Below are 21,173 nucleotides of genomic sequence, written 5' to 3'. Positions count from 1 at the left end.
ATGGAAACTAAACTGCCAGACCTCCATCCTCAAAAGAAAGCAACACAAACAACGAGGAGCAAAAGAAACTACACTTTTGGTTTTGGTCTGGCTATATGGAGACAAATCAAATATCACCCAAAAAATATTGGCACCAGACAGCTCAATATCGATGTTGAAACAATATTTTTGGGGCTTTTTACAAAATATTTTAACAATGACATTTCTGAGAGGGAGAGAAGAGCACACGAAGAAGGGCGAATCAGACGGCAGGTTGCCCATTGACTGCACCACGATTAACCGTTTGTTCGCCATCGTCTGCTGCCCCCGCGGCCCCGGCCCCAAACGCACTTCCCACATTCAAAATGAATGGGAGGACTGGCATTTTCTGGTGTGAATGCAACCCAATAGGCACTATTTGTACTCATTCCACACAAAAAAGAGAAATAACAAGTCTTTCCCATGAAGTGACAACCCAGTAAAACCTGTTAAATGTGAGAAAGGAGCCATAAAATACACTGAGCCCACTTGTCATCAATATTGGATGCTACATTTGCTAAACGGACTTTCTCACTTGAAGATTGCGATGCAAAATGATCATTAACAACTCAGCGAACGCAATCTCTGCGCTGATTTTTGTTATTGTTGCATTATTCATTGTCCGTATTGAAGAGAAACGGATTGAAATGTGATGTGATTCGAAATTTGTGTGAAGAACGAAAAGACGTTTGCAGCATTGCCCCTCGCAGCTGTGGCTTCCGTCTAAAATTGGGCCCAGGGTGTCGTAGAGGGACTCATCATCTGATCTGAACGTATCGTGCTTACTCTGGTGTGGTTGCAATCTGGCTGGCAAGGCCCTTCGATGCAGATACATAGCGGACACATATTAGTTTTTGCTTTATTTTGTATTTTCCACTGTCTACTGTGTCAAAACAAATCCTCCTCCTCTGTTAATAACCCAGGTTTGCTTACTTATTCCAGTTATATTCCCCTACGCTGCCGCCGCGTCTCATTCCCACGGCTCATTCACATCTTGTCCGTCATTTGTCCCGTGAGTTTTTGAGCTCTGTGTAATTACCCAGTTTGTTTGCACCGTGGCTCTAGCAGCCAGCTCGTGTCAGTCTCTGGCAAAATACGGGCGTGACGGGCGAGAGCATGCAACAGTGCGAGCGCGCTTTCCCCGCAGATGTGTGCGCTCGCCACCCTGAGCCCACTCTGGAAGACACGGAAGAGACAGAGAGAGGGACCTTGTCGTCTCTAATCCCTTTGTTTTGAGTCAGATTAGAGCTTTGCGAGGCGTTTGCGAAGCCTGCAGAATGTGGATTTAAGGATTAGTCTAATAAACAGAGGCTCTGTGGCACTCTGCAGCCCAGTGTGGAGATTACACAGGCACCGAGAGCAAGGAAGGGAGGGGCGGGGGGTAGGGGGGTATTGTCCCCTTCCCACCCACCCTTCCCATCCACCCTGACAAATGATGGGATGAGAAGGGAAGAAACATACAGCGGAGGGGAAAACAGAAGGCGGGTGAGCTCTCTTCACAGTTCCCGATCAGCGAGGCGACTTTCATCCATCTCGTTGCCTGTAGGGACCACAACCCGGAGTCACACATGCAGACCTTGGGATGTGTAACTTTTATCCCATACTCTTGCATGGCCTCAACAATCCTTCACAATTACTACACTGAGCCCGGCTCAGCACAGGGGACGTCCCCTCCTTCTCGTTCACACCCAGCGAAGGTCTGCAGAGAACGGGTATGCAGTGTTAACGTCTAAGAGGAAAACAATTAGTTCACGAAAAAATCGACACCGCTCCACAACATTTTTGTTTCCGTTCTATTTCGGTACAGCAGGAAAATCTACTTTGCAGGGAACCTGATAGAACTATGTTCAATTACAGGGAATATATGTCTATCTTTGTAAGTGACCTTATTGTCGCGTGGAGGGGGCGGTTGAGAGGCGGCCTGATTCGTAAAATCTACCACTGACTTATTGTGCGCTCACTTGCTAATGAGGGGCTCTGAAAATCGAGCTTTTTACATGTCGTCTTCGAGGCGACAGGCTGTCAATATGAAAGCCCCAGAAAAAGACTCAGCTGAATCAATACCACCACAATGTCAGCGACCAACAAACATGCCAACTTGTACTCGGGCAAACACAAATAATGACACAGCTACCGAACGCCACGACCCATCACCCTTAATAAGCAAGGGGTTTTTAGTTGTTCTTCCTATTTTGGCTAAAAGAGGTGTTTGAGGTAATGAGGCGAGGTGTGTGGGAGAGAGAGTGATGAAACGCTTCCTGTCCCGAGCGCCCCTCAGCTGTTGGCTCGCGGATCATCTTGGACCCAGAACGGGCCGCGGTTTCCAGCTGAACTGGAGCCACGGAAGCAGCAGCCCCGGCCCATCCTTTTTGCCTTGTGCGTATATCTGTGTGTGCGCGTGCGTGTGTGTACGCCGCCCGTAGATCGAAGACATGATTAATGACTCTTCACGGTGAGCAGCCTCTCAGTCAGAGCCCAGTCCAAAGCTCACAGAAGCCAGGCTTTGTGTGTGTGTGTGTGTGTGTGTGTGTGTGTGTGTGTGTGTGTGTGTGTGTTAGAGAGAGACTGATAGAGGTCATGGTGCGTTTATGGAAGTGGGATACTTCCAGGAATGCTCATAGCTGTTAAACATGTGATACACACACACACACACATACACTCACACACACACTTCCATCTCAGAACAGCAAGTAATCATAATGCCCGGCCCTTCTTTGCCTACATTTTTCACACATCTCTCCAGCTTAAATTTGTAATCCATACTGTAACATTTTAAGCGTATTGTACATAATGAGATATTTGTCCCAAAAGCTTTAAATTACCATAGAGTGTTAAAAGTAATTACGTTGATTATGTACACTCAGAGAAGTATTTACTGGTGAAAAATAAGTAATTAATCATAAGAATAATAAGGATTCCCACTTAAAGATACAAGTATATTATGCTCCTAAGGGGAATCGAAACACGTATATGGAGGCTCTGATGAAGTGTATGATATCTGAGCCTGGAGTAGGACGCTCATCCTGAAATAAAGATGCACGTGAGTTGTTGTTTTTTGCAATTGAGCACGAGAAAAATACGGCGCCTCATTTTCCATTCTTTTATTCTCACGCAACCTCTCTTTGCTTCGCTCTCCCCCCCCACCCTCACCCCCCCTCGTCTGCTCTTTTAGTTTCTCTCAGTCACTCTGAGTCTTCCTCTCTTTGTCTTTGCGAACAAACTGCGTAAACAACTTAATTTGAACAGCAGCCGAAAAAAAAAAACAGTAGAAAATTGAGAGCAAAATGCTTCATAGCCACAATTTTGTCTTTTGTGATAACATGGCCTTGTGTTTTCAATAGGGCGTCTTTTGCAATTTGAATTCCTTTTAAATAAAAAAACAAAGTGAGAGAGAGAGAGAGAGAGAAAAGAAAAAAGAAAAGAAAAAGCCACCAAATGAAGAACTGTTGACAGAGTGTTGGAAGAGTGGATGAATTTTCTGATGGAAAAGCTCCACGCTGTGTTTTATCAGGCTTTTAGTCACCAGTCTTGTTGGATGATTGTTCCCTTTGGTTTGGTTCCAATTGAATTAAACGAGCCAGATAATGACAGCTTCACGGGATCTTTGAATCCAACCATAAGATAAGATCAGAAATGACTGTAACTGGGTGCATTCATCAGGTCTTTAAAGAGACACGAGATGTACACAGGGAGCGGTATAAAGTACAGCTCATTGATTAGTCCAATGACAGAAGGATTGGCAAATATTTTTGTATTGCATAATGTTATATGTATTTGATGTTTGCGAAAAGGAAGTTGCAGCTTTTAAGCATGTATTGCTTTTCTATGTCTCATAGACCAAAAATATTTTAAAAATGTTTTACGTGTTAAATTAGCAGTATTTGAGAAAATCGTCTGCATATAAATAGATAATAATTGTTAGTTGAAGCCTTAAAGGTATACTGCACACAGCGCTTTATACTGAAATATATACACAACCAACTCTAAACTGGTGTTGTATAGTTTTGTCTGGAATATAACAATATACTATATCAATAAATGTCAGTAAATGTCAGGCCAGTTTGTAGCTTTTTACGGAGTAAACATGCCCTTGTTGAGCCTCCTGCTATATCGCTGCAGTAGGAAACATCTGTACAGGAAGCCTCCAGCGTGATGGCCCTTAACAGCACTCACACACACACACACACACACACCGTCTCCCTGCTTATTGGTTTGATAAATGAGATGGCTGGATGGAATCTTTGCAGCTAATTGTCTTTGGGTATCCAGCCAATATGCATGTAAACATTGCAAATGCAGTCAAATAATATGCGCAGCTGAGGCTGGGTCGATTATGATCAGCGCGTCTGTCTGTCTGTCGTCTCGGCGGCTCTTTCTTCAGGCACATTTGAGGCATGATGCAACAACACACATCTTACCTGAGGCAATTTCAAACCATAATTGCACTAATGCACTTACTGCCGGCTTTGTTGGTTTGACAATAGATCTTTTTACTTTGCAGTTTCTTTTTAATTGAGCACAATCTTTCTCCACAAAACGTATGTGTCAGATATATTTAGTTTGCAACACGTTAGGAAAACTAGATGCTTATTTTCTATGTGTAAGAAACACCCCTGAAGCTTGTGATTACACATTAGATGGGTAAAAGAAAAAAAAGAGTTTCCTAAAATATCTACATTTACAAAGTTGATCTTAATGCCTTCTTTTCGTCGATATTTGTACTCTGTTCTTTCAGGTTAAATTGGAATCCGTCTTGTTTGATGCTCGCTAATCCATTGATGTCATTAGCTTCCTATTAACTGAGTGTGATCTCTAGTTACAGTGTAACATTGTATAATTTTCCTTCTTTTTTTCTTATTTTTTCCTTTTCCAAAACTCTTATTTGCAGAGAAAAGGCCATTATCTGTACCAAACTTCACCTCTGTAATTGCGAAAAATGAATTCTCCACCCTCGCTGTCGCCTTCCAATTACATTTCTCATTCTGCCTGGATTTCATGGTCACTTCACGGTCACACACGTGTCTCTTTTCTCCTTCATCTAACCCACCTTTTGTCGACTGTCAAAGGAAGCACTGCTACTTGCAGACCCCAGTGGGTCCTGGCAAGGTGTTGCCTATATTTGTTGTTTGTCAATGAATGTCCTGAAATCAGGTTATGTGACCAATCAAAACTACAATGAGTAATTATATTTCTGATGAATGAGCTCACGGAGGGTTAGACAGTTGTCACCGGAGTAATTAACAAAAAAGTTGTCCGTGTGTGTGTGTGTGTGTGTGTGTGTGTGTCTCTGAGTGAGTGCTTCGGCGACCTTGAGGAAAACACCCGCGTGGGTGGAATGTGATTGATATGCGCTCCAGATCTGGTGATTGACCCCCTCGGCTTTCTCCTCTTAATCCATCTCTCGTTACGTGTCCTTTCTCCTGCTACTGCTTCTCAAGTCCTTCCACTGTGACGCCACATTCTTACCTGTTAACTCTCTGAAGTCTGAAGACGCGGCGGCGCGTCGCGTCGCCACAATGGTTACTCGGATGTTTCTATTGATTTCTTACCTGTGTCTGCCTATTCCACCGTACTGTACCATATGCGCTGACTTGCAGACTTCTATCACTGCTCTATCACAGCTGATCAATACCACTCTGGTTTCAGCGCAAGCCGGGAGGCTATTAGCCTAGCTTAGCATGAAGACTAGAACAAGAATGCACCTCTGATCTCTCACTCAGCAAGGAGCCAGGATAGCTTAATCCCATTTGCCTCCAGGCATTATGCTTAGCTAGGCTAATAGCCCCTCCCTCCACCCCCCCTTGTGTTTAACGCCACGACAAAAAGCGGTATCAAACCCCAACACTTTTCAAACTTCTAAGTTTTTGAAAACGAGAGCGCTTTCCCCAACATTATAATCAGAATAATGCTCCGAACTTCCATGGCGGACGAGTCCGCGACAATCACAAAGCCCCATCACTTGCATAACGCCAGTCAGAACGTCCCCAAATGGGCCGAGCCTGTAGCCCTCTCTATTACCACATCCTCCATTCAAGGTACAAACACATTAAGGTTGAACTCCTAATAGCCTGCGTGATGGATGTCGGAGCATAATGAGCTCTTTATGAGACTTAATACCTACTGTTAATCAATGGACATAGCAGGGCACTTTTGGATACTACCTTCTAAGCATTTTAAAATGAGCCCTCATTGAATACATTGACTCACATTTTGTTTCCTCCTCTCTCTTTCCCCCCCTCCCCTGCTCATTCTTCCTCCCTCCCAGCATGCAATTAGTTACATCACATACTCTGAATCGGATGATGCCTATTCTTTAGAAAGTCCCCGCGTGGATCTCAATTCATACCATCCAGATACGGAAATGTTTCTGATGGAAATGCGATGCTACGGCTGTAATGCAGGGGGTGGACCAGACTTCTCTTGGCCTGAAGCAATAGAAACACGGATGACCTATTTATTAGCATAAATATCCCATACAGACAGCTGCTGGAAGCGCTCCCGTCAAATACTGCTGGTTGTTGTATTGTTGTACTTTGATCTTTAGCTGCTAATGTAATGCGTTGCTCAAGGCCGCTGCGCTAGTATCATGCTGTATTAGCATCATAATCATGTATAATCTGCATCCACAAGTATAATATTTGAATGGATTAGAAGTGGGCTGGTCGCGTGCAATAGCCATAGCAACAGTTAGATCGGGCAGAGAGCATGGAGACGGTGACGTGACCATGCACGTGTTTAGCTGCGCTACAAGTCGTGCCCCAAGCTGAGTCAGGGCCAGGGAACGCTGTTATCTCAGCACCTCCATGCTGCATATGTGCATTTGAGGTTGTTTCTGGGTGTTTCTGACGTGTGTGGGTGTGTGTGTGTGTGTGTGTGTGTGTGTGTGTGTGTGTGTGTGTGTGTGTGTGTGTGTGTGTGTGTGTGTGTGTCTGGCTAGCTGTGTTTGATTATCCCTTACAGCCTCTAAGGGAGCAGGATTCATTCTCACTCTGATAATGAGGGAGAGACTAGCAATGCCCTCAAGTCATTTCTCCTCTTCTTCCATCCTTCCTGTTGCATCGGGCTGCTTTTCTCTCCGTTTTTTTTCCCCATCTTTTTTAAATGTTATTTTTTTCTCGCCCTCTACCTTTAATACAGCCGTCCCCCGTCCCGTCTTTCCGCTCGGCTTTCCTCACGCTTTTTTCTGCTCCTCTGCCGTTCCGGGACATCATTGTGTGTCTGCGCTCATGCGTTGCCGACATCGGTTTAAGATGACTAGACGGTGTTTGTGACACTCTCTGTTTTTATGTCGCAGATTTAAATGCCGGCCTGACCATTTTTCATCAGCCCGGTCGATGGCTGACGATCATCTCTGTTGACCCCGCCGCTGGCAGCTCCGTTCCTCCCCGCAATAGCCTTACTTATGCCGCGTCAATACTCCGATGTGTTGTATATTCTCCCCGGTTGCTCGAAAATGGCCATCCGCCGCGCTCCCTCTTACCTAACTTTCCTTGTATATTCTCCGGGGAGTGTGAAGCAAGAGTGAGTCACAGCAGTGCATCCATTAATTTCTTACCAACCTTTCACTTTCTTTTCCACTCTCTCCCCCTCTCTCTTTCCTCTCTCTCTCTCTCTCTCTCTCTCTCTCTCTCTCTCTCTCTCTCTCTCTCTCTCTCTCACTATCCCTGTTTTCCAGGTGACTGAAGTGGAGATTGACATTACGGAGGCCCACTAGGAGGCCCTTTCATCTTCCCACCTCCTTCCCACCACCACCTCCTCCTCTTCCTCACCACATCTCTTCTCCATACATCCCCAGTCCCCACAAGCCCACCAAGACCTCAGCATGGATTTGAAGGATCGCAGGCACCGCTCCCTCACCAGGGGTCGCAGCTCCAAAGACACCCAGTACAACACCTCCTCCCTGGACACGGATGAGTGTCGCGTGCCCACCCAGAAGTCCTACAGCTCCAGCGAGACGCTCAAGGCCTTCGACCACGAGCAGAGGCTGCACTATGGTGGCTGTGTGACAGACCTGGTTCACCACGAGGCTGAGGAGTACTCCAGGCAAGGTGAGTTTGTGGAGCAGAAGGCTTTATTACACCGTGGTATGAGGGCTTGATCCATACCGTGCTGGACAGGAGACATTAGTGTAGAAGGACAATCCAGTCAATTTGATGACTAATTTACTGCCAAGCGAAAAAATGTGCAATCGAGGCGATCAGAGGCCCTTTTCTTTCTTTTTTTAAACCTTGGACTGAGCCAGACTAGCCGTGTCCCCCTATCTCCCGTCTGGGTGCTTAGCAAGTTGCTACCGTTAGCTTCATATTTAGCGTACCGACATGAGAGGGGTATCAAACTTGTCTTCTCCCTCTGGCCAAGAGAGCAAATAAACACATTTCCACAAAACTTGATTTGCCCAAAATGTTTGGGATATTATCATGAAGCATTGAAGAGATAGATGGAATACCACATGGTCGAAGAGGTAAAAATCATGTCCTGTCCAGCTTGTATGGTTGAGCCCACTTTTAGAGCCCTCCATGTCCTGTTATGTGATTCCTTCACATTTGCCATCACACATGCAACAAACAAGTAAACTGCATACTACTTTCAGCTACTGTGTGTTTCTTTCTAGGCCTCGTGGCAAGCTGGTAATGTAATCGGATGGGGTATATGCTGCACTTTGCAGCACAGGACCAAAGCAGACCTTTAGCACCAGGAGGCCTGTCATAATGAACCTCTGTATCCCCCTGGGGAGTGAGTTAGCCGATAGGCCGATAGGTCATCTCTAAAGGGGTGGGCCCGCTCTCATTGGCATGTCTTTTAACCGTGTGTGTGTGTGTGTGTGTGTGTGTGTGTGCACACGTGTGTATATTGCAGGCACATGAAACAGGCAGTATTGATCCTCGGCGAGTGAGAGAAGTCAGACTCAATGGGATTGATCTGTGCTAAGCTCTGTTTTCTCTGCATGGACACAGACAGGAGAAGGAAGAGAGCTCAGCACAATAATGCAGAGGAGAGAATAATAACAGTAAATAAGAGTCATTGATGGTATTTTACAAATGGAACATCTTCATTATAGTAACAAGGTATATCCATTGTCAAGGTTTCATATCTGAGCGTGGTTTACAAAACAAGAAAAGAGAAATTGATCAATCCGGCATTCGTTTAAAGAACAAAATGTTTCAAAGCACACAGAAAAGCGTATCTTGTTCAAGCGGTAGAAAATGGAGGCTTGATTGGCGGGACGCATGGAAGACTGGGAGTCAGTGGTCTGTGCCGTCTGGACACACTCCACCGCTGCAGCGAGCTGACCTCACACCAGGCGATAGCTGGTCGATAACACAGTCCTCCAAAGCCTATCAGCTCCCTCCAAAGCCCAGAGTCACAGATGCATCGTGGGAAGTGTGGTCACAGGAGACCAACAGTGTTGCAGCACCATATGGACTGTGACACCATGGGAGGAGGTGGAGGAGGAGGGAGAGAAGCAGCAGATGAATAGAGTTTTTCTTCTTCTTTCAACCAGATATATTTGTAACTTGTACTTGAGAGAGTTGAGGGATTGAAACAATGTGTTCTCCCTTCAGAGCAGCTTGTAGTTCACAGGCAAGATGGTCAGAGTAGACACTTTCTTGTCTTGACAGAGTTCTGATAATGTCCTTGTGCTTCATTGAATATCCAGCAAACTGTCTGAAGGGGAGGTTTGATATCTGATCTGACCTGTGATATTAGTAATTCATGTGCTGATGGGGCCACACTAGAAAATCTGATTAACTTTGATTAAATTATAATGATGTTGTTCGTTGGCGTTTCTGCTGAGAAGTTTTGAGGTCATTCCAGGCTATTCTCAGAAAGTAATATTTCGTTATGTATAGCACAGGTCCGCGGCGTGTTAATGCACATTGACTTGCCCTCACGGCCGCCATTAGACCCACGTGTGAGACTAGAAAAGGGTTAAGCCAATCTGTTGCCGAGTTAGTGGCTTATTGACTAACTGCAGAAAGAGCTCATACTCCAGAAATATTTATTCTTGATGATTTTGGTAACTGAATGGTCATTTGAATTGAGTTATGTCGTGCATATTATTAGGAGATGTCCTCAGAGTATGTATGTCCTGAGCCCAATCACAGATCCTGGGATGGGAACTTTACGCTCTAAGAACCTTTTTTGTTATTTATCAAAACCATCTTTTCCATTGTAAAAACAGGTTCATAATAAGTTTATTTCTGCTTTTGCTATGTACAAAAACCTGTGGGAAATAATTACTTTTCTCTCTATATTTCTGGATGTGCAGCAAAGTCCTGCTGCAGCTTACTTTAGTTATACTGTAGTCTTACTCAAAATATAGCATTGACTGTTGAAATAACTTACTTACTGCACATTATTATGCATGAAACGCTTCACTGGAATTTCAGTGTTTCCTGAAGCGTAAATTCAACTTAAAAAGGAACATTGTCTCCCTTTGGAACCGTTTTTGGAGTGTCTTTGGAGTCTTTTTGGGGATGCTGTATGTTTGTGTTTTCCTGCTCTGTGCCTCCCAGGCAAGAAACATTTTCTGTGGACTCCCAGTCCATTAGGAGCTGATGTTAATGAACTTTTTTCAGGCCCGCCTCAAGTCTACATGCGGATAATGTATTCTCCTTCATCCAACATATTTGTCTTGCTCCAACAATTTTGACTTTCCTGTCCAAATTGTGGTCCAAGTTTGCACAAAAATAGAGTTCTCTGTCTTCTGTGCGATATTTTCTTAATAAGACAAGGTATAGTATAATAGACATCTGCATTTAGAGAGACTACAGACTAACTCTACCTCTGATTTTTATACAGTGCAGGGTACTCCGGTGTGATTCACCAGTGAAAGGTTAGTTCAGTGGTTGCTTAATTGGTCGACTGGGCCCACACCTCAGATTTTTTTGGTGTTGTGCCCAATGACAGCTCTTACCCCCAGTTAGAGAAACAATTGACCCTTTGCTAAGCCCCGTCCCCCGCTGCTCTACTCCATCCAGCTGTAAGAGCTATCATGGAGCCCACACTGTCACTAACTGCACTCGCTGAAGAAATATTATCACATGTTTGGAATAGATGTAACAGCGGTTTCAGGGAGCAGCCGACAGAAGGGTCTAGAAGATGCACTCAAAGGATATATCCCAGATGCCGAACTGATTCAGGAGCAAAAACAGGTCTAAAAGGTAAACGTCAACTTAACATGATGTCATCAGAACGAATGAATCACTCGCGGCTGATTAAACAAAATGACTCCTACCTCCCAACTACTTAATGCAATGTCCGTCTGACTGAATGAAGTGAAGCCTAATTGACATTCGGTCTGGTCATCCACTGAGTAGTGTTGATTAAGAACGTGCTGTTGTAGTGCACAACATGTTGAAATCCCGATTTCAAATCATACAACCAGGCTGTATTTCACGTTTCAGAACATAACAGTAAAAACAGTAAATCCTTTTTCTTTTTAGTTTATTCTCCGTATTTGAACACAAAGCTGTCCCAAACGGCTCATTGTAGATTGGTGATAAAGCGGGGTAGGGGGGTCTTGTCCCCCCCCCCCCCCCCCCCCCACACACACTTTGAATCTCAACTCTACTGTTTCCCCATTACACCCTTATTACCTCGTCTGCTTGGATAAGCAAAGCCAAATAACACATTTCTCTCCTCACCATCACATGCAGCATTGCGGAAAGCTCATTACAAGCGGTCACTATTTAACACCACAAAGCCACATACTTGAAAACATCACTGATCCCAATAATGGTATACAAGCCTCACTCTCACATAACCAGAAATATGAGGGAGTGCTTTGCCCGCCTGTTTGCTTTATGCCACATATAAAAGTCTCAGTTCCATGTCATATTCCTTTGGCTGGTTCGTTTGGGCTGAATATGCGGGGATCGCTGCGAAACAGATAAGAATACAAATACGAACGTGTCAACTCTAATATGCCAGGCTGAGCGGCGCACAGGAGCACACTACACCTCTTCTTTCCTACTGCCTCTCTTTGTTTGTCTGCACTTCTCTCGCTTGTCTGCCTCTGAGCTTTCCACCCATACTGTGCGTCGCCGTGCCTTTTTCTCGCTGCCCTTCTCTGCGGCCACTATTCAGCTCATCCCATGGGGGCGTCGTCCCCGCAGGTCGGCCTCTAGACAGCAGGCGTCATCAGGGCCACACTGCGTTCTCTAGAAGCTTTGGCCTTTCCTTTTCTTTCTTCGAAGGATCTAAATTAAACCCCTCTCCATTCTGCTCAGCTGCTTTGCCCCAGAGGACGGGAAACCACGGGAAAAATCCACCACCCACCTGCCCGCCTCACTGCCTGGACAACACTTAACATCATCTACTGTCTCTCTGTCTCTCATTTATCTCCTCTTGTGTTCTCCTGTCACACCTTTCATACCTGCTTCTCTCTACCTCAGTCTTCTCTTTCACCCTTGCTGTTCCTGTATTGTTGCTTTAGTGATCACATCACACATGTGTTATGCTGAGGCCCTCGCGGTGGCTCCGAGAAAGAGCACACTGTGTATAGCTTTGTGTTTTGATTCCATCCTTGGCTTTGCCCGCTATAGCAGGCCTGACCTCTTATCTTCACAATTGCACAGAAATGAGTAATAATATAATCAGGCCTACATGCAGTGCAACGCCGATGTTAACCACATTCTGCCTTCCCTTTTCACCGTTGACTTTGATGTGACAAATGACTGCAGTCGCCAATGATTGCTTTGTCCAAAAAGTCTGCCAGAGTCTGCCACTCGTATCCTGGCATGATTGCCTCCACCGACTCTATTCAAGCCCGAATGGCAAGAAAAATGCACTGCTGGGTGGTCAGTAGGAGGCTGTGTGCCAGAGAAGTGCCCATAGATGTGAAATAGGAACAGAACGCACATTCCCATTCAATCAAGTCGCAGGAGAGTGGCGGACATTTCTCTATGCGTACCGTTGTCCGTTGTAACAGATGTTCTTCTCGTCGCGCACTTACTGAATTGTGGTAATGCATAGACAGCTCCCAAGTATCTGCAAGAACAGCAGAAGCGGCCTCTCACAGTGTGTGTGCCCTCTTCAGCGAGACTCAGGCACCGACACCAACCCTCTAGGGAGGGGAGCCTCCCGTGTGACGGAATTGCAGAATCCTCCACGGCGGGATGAGAGGAACCCACATTACAAGGATATAAATGTGATTTCTCAAGTCCTTCACCACGTTAGATCACTTCTTAGCAAGTGGGGTGTGTTCACTGCAAACTTCCTTTCCACACTTAATTCCATTAGGTCAAGCTGTGTTGGTCCAGGAGTAAAAGTCCCACCATTGCAGACACTCAGGGTTTGAGTCGTGGTCGCAGTAGTCCGATGAGTCTGTGGTTGCCGGTGGGAAGCCACTACGGGTGTCGGTACTCCTCTGCCCATTTAGGGCTCCTGCGCACTGGCGAAAAGTCGAATTGGGAGAAGAGTGTGCACGTGTTACGCCTCCTGGTGAAGATCATTGCTTGCAGTGGCTTGTGGCACCATGTGTCACAGAAGTAGCACCGGAGATAGGGACAAGGAGTGCATAGGGGATTTGGACATTTAAAGAAAAGAACAAAAGAAAATCCACATTAATGTAATATATTAAGAAAATACATCATGTTTGTTTGTAGTGTGCGGATGCATTACCCGTCCATTGAGTCACAGACAACGTGGACCGCTGACTGATGATCAAAGACAGAACAAAGCAGCTGCATGCTATTAAAAATACATGGCAAGATTAAATTCAACCTCTCCCGTCTTCCTCCGATCCCCCTTTATCTTTGTCTTCTCCCCGGCATTCTGCGCCTCTGCCAGCTGCTGACACTCAAAAGCATCCCGTGGATGCAGCAACAGAGCGGAGGAGGCGCTGAAGAACATCCTGGAGGCCGACTGCTCTATTCCTCAGCGCGCTCTCTCTCACCACAGCCCGCAATCGCTCTTTTATAGACAGGAAACCGTTTTTTGCGGGGTTTTGTTTTTTGGTGCGTGGCGCCCGACACATGCGAGGGAGGTCTTTAAAAGGGCGACTTAACTCCAAGTAACATCTGGTCGCCGCATTTGGCACTCGCAGACAAACACTTTGACACTGTGCATGTCAAAACGTGTCCCAGTTCGCAGGCCGACATTGGCTCGTTTCCCTGCGCCTCGGACGAGCCTGTAAAAAATAAAAATAAAAGGGCCAAAAACGAGCTTGTGAATGAGCGAGAGAGTGACTCATAGTTGTTTTGGGGGACAAAGTAGAATGACTGGCAGTAAGTAAAGGTCTGTCAGGCCAGAGTACAGCTCAGCTTAGTTTGTCAAATCCCATCCGGCCGTTGAAAGCGCTAGCTGCACAGGTACACGCACAGGCGTGTAAACACTGGGTAACAAATGGGACGAATAATGGGAGGAGGCCGGGAAGATGCGTGCTTCAGGTGCCAGCTATTTAGCACCGACGCCGGCCCTCAATTGCACGCGCGCGAAATATCGAGTTACAAGCGAGGCAATTAATTGACAGCGTCCGGGGAAATGCACGCTGGCATCTGCAATTTTCTTAGAATAAAAATCACTCATCAGACAACGTAGTGTGGGTTTTGTGAGAGTTGAGTTAATCCGTGTTTACAATGTAATGACCCTCTTTGACTCGGCTTTGGCAGCATTTGATAAATGAGGCAGATTGTAAATGTCAGTGATATCAAGTGTTGTTGTTGTTTTTTCTTCTTTCGTAGTTCAGTCACTTGCTTCCCAGGCTGTAATTAAACATGTTCCCCAAGCCACTTTATTAACGCATGTGTGTGTGTGTGTGTGTGTGTGTGTGTGTGTGTGTGTGTGTACATGTTTGCGTGAGTGGCTGGATGACACATTGCTTACACACGTGTATGTTTAGACGTGTTAAAGCAGGGACATCGTCGGCTATGTCCTTGCTTTAGTGAAGAAGAAAATAACAAATAAAATATGATAGCAATGCAAATGATTTTCTTTCCAGCTGCCGCATGTGCAAATAAACCTCAATCACGACAGGATTACCATGCAGATGAACTCACACAAAGAATGATGCGATAAATTCAAGGAGAACTGGTGGCTGTGAGAAGGTGGAAGGATTCCATAGATATGTAGACGCCGTGGTGTAATGATATACATAAATAATAAAGAGTGCCACAACACAGCGTAGCTTTCCCTCCACTGATAAGTCATATAACAAGACAACTTGATATAGAAATGATGTATGCTTATACCTAGGCCCAAATGTGCCCCTCAACATCGATTTGTTTGTGATTCGGACACATATTCATATGAAAAAAAGAATCTTTTTATTTCTTCGCCTGTTAACCAGCAGCAGGTTTTCCTCTTTTGGTAGCCAGGAGTGATTCGATGTTTGCACATGCTGAACCCAAGCTCTATATGTGGCATTTCTACGGCCGGTGCCGCAGCCTAGCTCGCTAAATTTGAACTTTGGTTTCCTCTCAGCCAACAGTCACTCCGGGGCTGAGTGGATACATCCCTCAGGTTTGCATAAGGAATTCTATGTGACCAAAGAACTACTCAAAGGTTCAGCTCATACGGATTCAACAGAAGTAGTTCACATTCATAGTTCACAAATTTGGTTGAGATCCATAGTCCCAACAAACTAGTTAACTTTCGTTGCGTTTGTTTTTTTCTTTCAAACCAGTCTGATGCTGTGGTGTTTACATTATTTTCTTAAACATCCGGCTGCTCACCACCAGGCTCCAGTGACAGCTTCAGACTACAGGCCGTAAGGCTTTTGAACTCTTGAGCTAATCGCTATGAAACTCTCCTATTATACTGTCACTTTACCTCCATATGCTTTATATTTAATACGATACTTACAGTAATTGCTCTACATTTACATGTGTGGCCGTGCCCTTGAACTTGCACCATTTTATGTCTGATATTCTCAATTAGCTTTTACTTGTGTGGTTTTCCTTTCTTTATGTATATATATATATATATATATATATATATATATATATATATATATATATATATATATATATATGGCCTACATATTTAGCATTGATGAAGGGAGCCTGATATTCAAGATCTCCATTGCCAACTACTACTTCATTGTAATTGATGTACTTTAAATCCCTTTGTAAAAGCTTCTTAAGTAGCATAGCATATATATATATATATATATTGTACATTTAACATTAATGAGATTATGAGACAAGCTTTCGTTAATAGAGCAAATTGATGTGCCGGTGGTCAGATTCGTTGGTGGAGGGGTGGAGGGGTGGAGGGGTGCGGCCTGCAATACCGCCTGTTAAAGAGTCTTTCAATATACAACCACTCGGAGTTGCCAAAGTAAGAAATGTCCCAGTCCCACAGAAGGCAGGCTTTTAATGGGCTAGAATAACAACGAGAGGAAGAAAAACACCAGTTGTATTAAACAACATATAGCAACGTCTTATTTTAAATGGTCTACATCACCGGTGTCAAACACAAGGCCCGCAGGCCGAATCCGGCCCGCCACGGCCTTGAAAAACATATGATCACCTTTTCGTAAAATAATGTAAGAAAAAAATCCTGTGCTTTTATTTTGAAGGTAATATTTTCTACAGCGGAGTGCCGTCTGTTCACTCTCCTTCGTGCTGGGTTCACACCAAAAGAGAAGTTGCTTTGCTCGCGTGAGTTTACTCGCCGGACTATTTGGGATCGTTCGTTTCATTCGCGCTAGAAGCGCCGGAGAGGAGGCGTGGCTTATCGCCATGGAAACAGTTAATTACCACCGTCTACCATAGAAGAAATAACCACTATTTCTGCTTTGCACATGTTGTGCAAGTCCCACAACCGTCGGACCATCAAGACCTTGTGTCTGGGTTCATAATATTAAATATTATATATAATATTATCTGTAGCCGCACACAGTTTCTCCAGGAACTGCGTCTGGATGACGGCCGCTTCCAGACGATCAATTTATCCTCCATAGTTTCTGATTCATCTAAACGGTGATTGGCCTTAATGACACAGCCTCACACACTTTTTTCACCCGAGTTAAACTATTTTTTTTGCACGGCATTCACGCGCCCGGCGGAAAAGACGCGTTATTCGCATCCATACGTGTCTGTGCATTGACTTTGTATTTAAAAACATCCCCAGTTCTCCCATTATGACTCAGATCTATGTCAGTGTGACACTAAGGTTGAAGTGAGTGCTGCTTAATGTTTTTCAGTATTTACTAATAAGGTAATCAGAAGAAAAGTTAATGATGTATACTTTATTTATTTTGAGTTTGTGGATAAAAGCTGCTCCTGAAGACACTGACTTGTTTCCATAGTAACGTTGGTTGTCAGATTCAAAAGTCAAAAGTTACATCTTTTGAGTCTTTTTTAAACTACTTCTCACTAGACTTTTTTATTTCATGTTTGTGCATGAAAGCACGGTTGAGTATTTAAAAAGTCTGAAGTTATTAAATAGTTATGTATATTGTATTACCTTTATCAATTGGCAATAGTACGCTGTCTGCATTTATTCAAAGGTTCTTTTTCCTGACAAATAATTTCAAAAGTCACTTTTTACTAAACCCCCCCGTGTCAGAAGTGGGACGTGTCTCCCAGGCCGGTGTCTGAGAGACACGCCCCCTACTCGTCCACGCTGCTGAGCCTCTCAGTTGCAAGACCTCCTCCAGAGTGCACTGTGCCCTGTCATGTCCTGTCATGTCCTGTCCGACCCGGGTGTCCGTCCTCTGGGCAGGAGTAGAACCAGCCCAGGGGACGGATGACATTTGTCACACCTATTTTTGGGCCTCCTCATTAGGAGGCGCCAGGGCCCCCGCGGCTCAGGCGGGAGCCAAAAGAACGGATGTCATCTGGGAGGTGTGGGAAGTGTTTGACCGTGACTCGCCTATCTGGGCATATCTGTTCAGTCGCTGCTGCCCCGCTGACGGCGGGCGCTAATGACACGTGCATATGGAAGATGTAGGCGCGCGTGTGTGTGTGTGTGTGTGCGCGCGCGCGCGTGTGTGTATGTGTGCGTAGGAAATGGATTGTCGATAATCAACACCAAGGCCGACGAGGCTGAATGTCAGTGTGCCCCGTCATCCTGTCACAACATGTCAGTCACACAGTGGAGGTGATGTTGAACATATTTCTGCCACTCGCTCACGATGTACAGCGAGCGAGGCAACGCGCACAAAAAGAAGACGTAACGCTAAATGAATCAACATCCAAATCCAAATCTGATCACACATCCCCGTTTTTACATGATTTCCTTTTTATTTTATTTCAAGCTCTTCTTTGTTTTCCAACAACCAAGCCTTGATTCCCTGACATGCCCACTAAGACAAATGGATGTGTCACTGTTTGAAGTGATAGTATGCGTGCTAACGCTTTGTTTACTTGTAAGAGCATAAATGCACATATTTAGTTGCCAGATGTCAAGATGAAACATTTTAATCTTGACAGCGTCCTCTGCCGCAAACCACTTTGTTTTTAATCCCGGCAAAGAGGAGTGACGAATAATCTCCTTTTTGAGGGATGAAGCTGTTTATCTGATGGTCGCAGGAGTGATGACTGAGATAAGATGTTTAGCCGAAAAGAAAAGAAAGACTTCTACAGTAATTCCCGTAAACCCTTTCATACTACAAATAAGGGCTTACAGGTTGATTAGAGAGAGAGAAAACTCAGAAAACAATCTTTTTATCATTATCATGAGGGGTTTTGCTTTTGTTCTTAACAGCTAACAGTTTGAACATATGAGTTACAGATAGTGTATATTAGCAAGAATATTGGTATTGAGAATTCTGCAAAAAATAACTATAATATTAGCTTTTAAAATACTTTCTTTCTTCAATATCTGTCTCTGGCATATATACATTGTGGCTAAAAGAAACATTGTGGGTAGAGCACATGAACTAGAACTACCAAGTGGTTACACGTAAGCAGCTAAAACACCAAGTAAAAGCGCCATTTTTTCTTGCCACTTGGGGGCAGCAGAGCCAACATTGACATATTATGGCTTCATTAAGTTGTTACGAAGAAGATGAAAGCAAACAGCTGCCTACGTGCAACAAGAGCATTCGAAGTCAAATCAGCTTTTTTTTCGTTCTCTTCAGAATCGTCCAATATGAACGTACGTACATGAACATGGCCGTAGTGTCACTTGTACTTCTCTTCTACTTAAAGAGAGAGAAATAAGCATTTTGTGTGTTAAAAAAACAAAACTTCACCTTATCACCATGGAAACCCTGATTTGTGAAGCCGTTTATTAGTATTCACTGCTGCTGCGATGTTTGTGTGTGTGAGAGTAATACCGGTGTGTGTGTGATAATTATTACTGCACAGCAACCCCATGAACTCCACTCTCACACTCTCACTCTCACAGCCAACCGTGACCTTTAACCTTGACCTTTGTATGAACGGGACAGACGCCTCTGTTTTGTGGTTTATCATCCAGGTGTGTGTCTGCGCTTTTTTTTCTCCCTCCGTCTGTCTCCCCGCTGCAGAAACTGTTTTCTCTGACCGAGGATTTCATCAGTCCTCACCACCATCTCATGGACCCCCTTTTTCTTCATCGGCCTGCCTCACTCTCGGTTTTACTCTCAATGTTTGTCAACTGAAGAGGACATTCGTCTCCCTTTCACACGGCGTACTGTGGATCAACGACCACCGGCTTTCACAATTCATGAATTCTCACATGTTCTCACTCACAATTCCAGCCTCCATTTTGCACGTGTTTACATACTTTTCTCTTTTCTACGTTCATTGTTACCTACACAAAGAAGGGAGCACTAGATTTACATAAGCATGGGCAGAGATGTACAAGTGTCTGGTGTGTGTGTGTGCGTGTCGGTGTGTGTGTGTCGGTGTGTGTGTGTGTGTGTGTGTGTGTGTGTGTGTGTGACGAGTGACGAGAGGACAGAAAGGACATCTATCTGTACTGTATTCTCTGACGAGCTTAGAGCTTGCCATTATTTCTGTATCGTCAGTAGGCGGCCTTTACACACAATTTGTAATTTTGTTCTTTTTATGTATTCTGTCGAGATAAGACATGGCAAAATAAGACTTTATTGATCCCCAAAAAACAGCAGCGCAAAGTTATAGAGGTTCAAATACTCAACCATTTGAATGAAGTGCATTAAAACTGAATAATTAAAGGGAGATTTATAGCATGAGATGAGATTCAGTTCCATTTTTCCTGCGTGTGTAGGCGCTGAGTAGAGAGTTCTGTAATAGTGAGGTTGACTATTATGAAATGTGTGACTAATTAAAAATAAAAAAGGTACTTTTCCCCATCTTGTCTTCAGTTTTATAATCCAACTCTCCTTTGCAGTCTTTCATTTTTTTAATAGCGCACTGAGCAGCGCAATGATTTTTTAAAAATTAATTTTGTCTTGTGCTGAGCGACTCGGAGGAGAAACGGCGAGGCAGATTATGGGAGAGCAACTTGAGTTGGGATTTGATCGCAGGAGAGCGTGAACACGCGTGTCCTAACTCCTGTATTGTGTCTGCTTTGCCACTCCCATCATTTCCCTGACTCCTTCTTTCTCTTGCATCTGTCCAAACATGTCTTCCCTTTTCGGCTCTCCATTATTGGGAGGTAATTTCTATGTATATTTTTTGCTCCGTAATCCGCAAAAAAATAAATTAATTTGTTCAGGGATACTAAAGTGCAATGCAGATGACTTCTGAATTGGATGTAAATGAAAATGGAAAATATATTTTTTTTTAATGACACATTTTGGCTGCTATTAGCCACGCATTTCAGCGCGTTCTTCACTGTGACAAAGAAAATAAGGCTTTTACTGTTATTAACAGTAATTTCAGCCATTTCAGAAGGGATTGCCGGGGAACCTGCCGTGGCCAGATGCTTCCTGATTGTGATGTGTCCTCCACCCGGGAGGAAAATCAGTTCACTAGTTCACCACTTTAGGGCAAATCAGAAATAGTTTGAGCTCCCGCTTGCTCAAAAGCTCAAAATGGCATGTCCAAGGGTGCAAACTATTGGAACCAGAAAAAGCAACATAATTGCAGACATTGAAGCCCACACGTCCTGCCTGTTTTATATCCTGTACAGAATTACACGATGGGGTGAGGGAAAGGCAACCAGCATAATGCAGAGTCCTGCTGCCTATACTTTGCCTGTCAAACTGCTAACAAGCACAAATGATTTTTTAATGATAGGCCCCTCTATCCCACAAAGCTGTCTACCCACAAACACTCACACACACACACCGC

At 44.4% G+C, this 21,173-nt stretch overlaps 1 protein-coding gene across 1 annotated transcript in view; it reads left to right on the top strand.

Annotated features, from left to right (window-relative positions):
* Positions 1–7,840: 7,840 nt before the first annotated feature.
* Positions 7,841–21,173, top strand: part of tenm2 (teneurin transmembrane protein 2) — a 146,669-nt gene continuing 133,336 nt past the window's right edge. Inside the window, 1 exon segment of the mRNA XM_034543254.1 lies at positions 7,841–8,066. Coding sequence (XP_034399145.1) covers positions 7,841–8,066 — 226 coding nt within the window.

This window comes from Cyclopterus lumpus, chromosome 10 (genome assembly GCF_009769545.1).
Source record: "Cyclopterus lumpus isolate fCycLum1 chromosome 10, fCycLum1.pri, whole genome shotgun sequence".
In the NCBI taxonomy this organism is placed as follows: Eukaryota; Metazoa; Chordata; class Actinopteri; order Perciformes; family Cyclopteridae; genus Cyclopterus; species Cyclopterus lumpus.
Note: the sequence above shows the minus strand (reverse complement) of the source record. Positions and strands in the feature narration are given on the sequence as shown.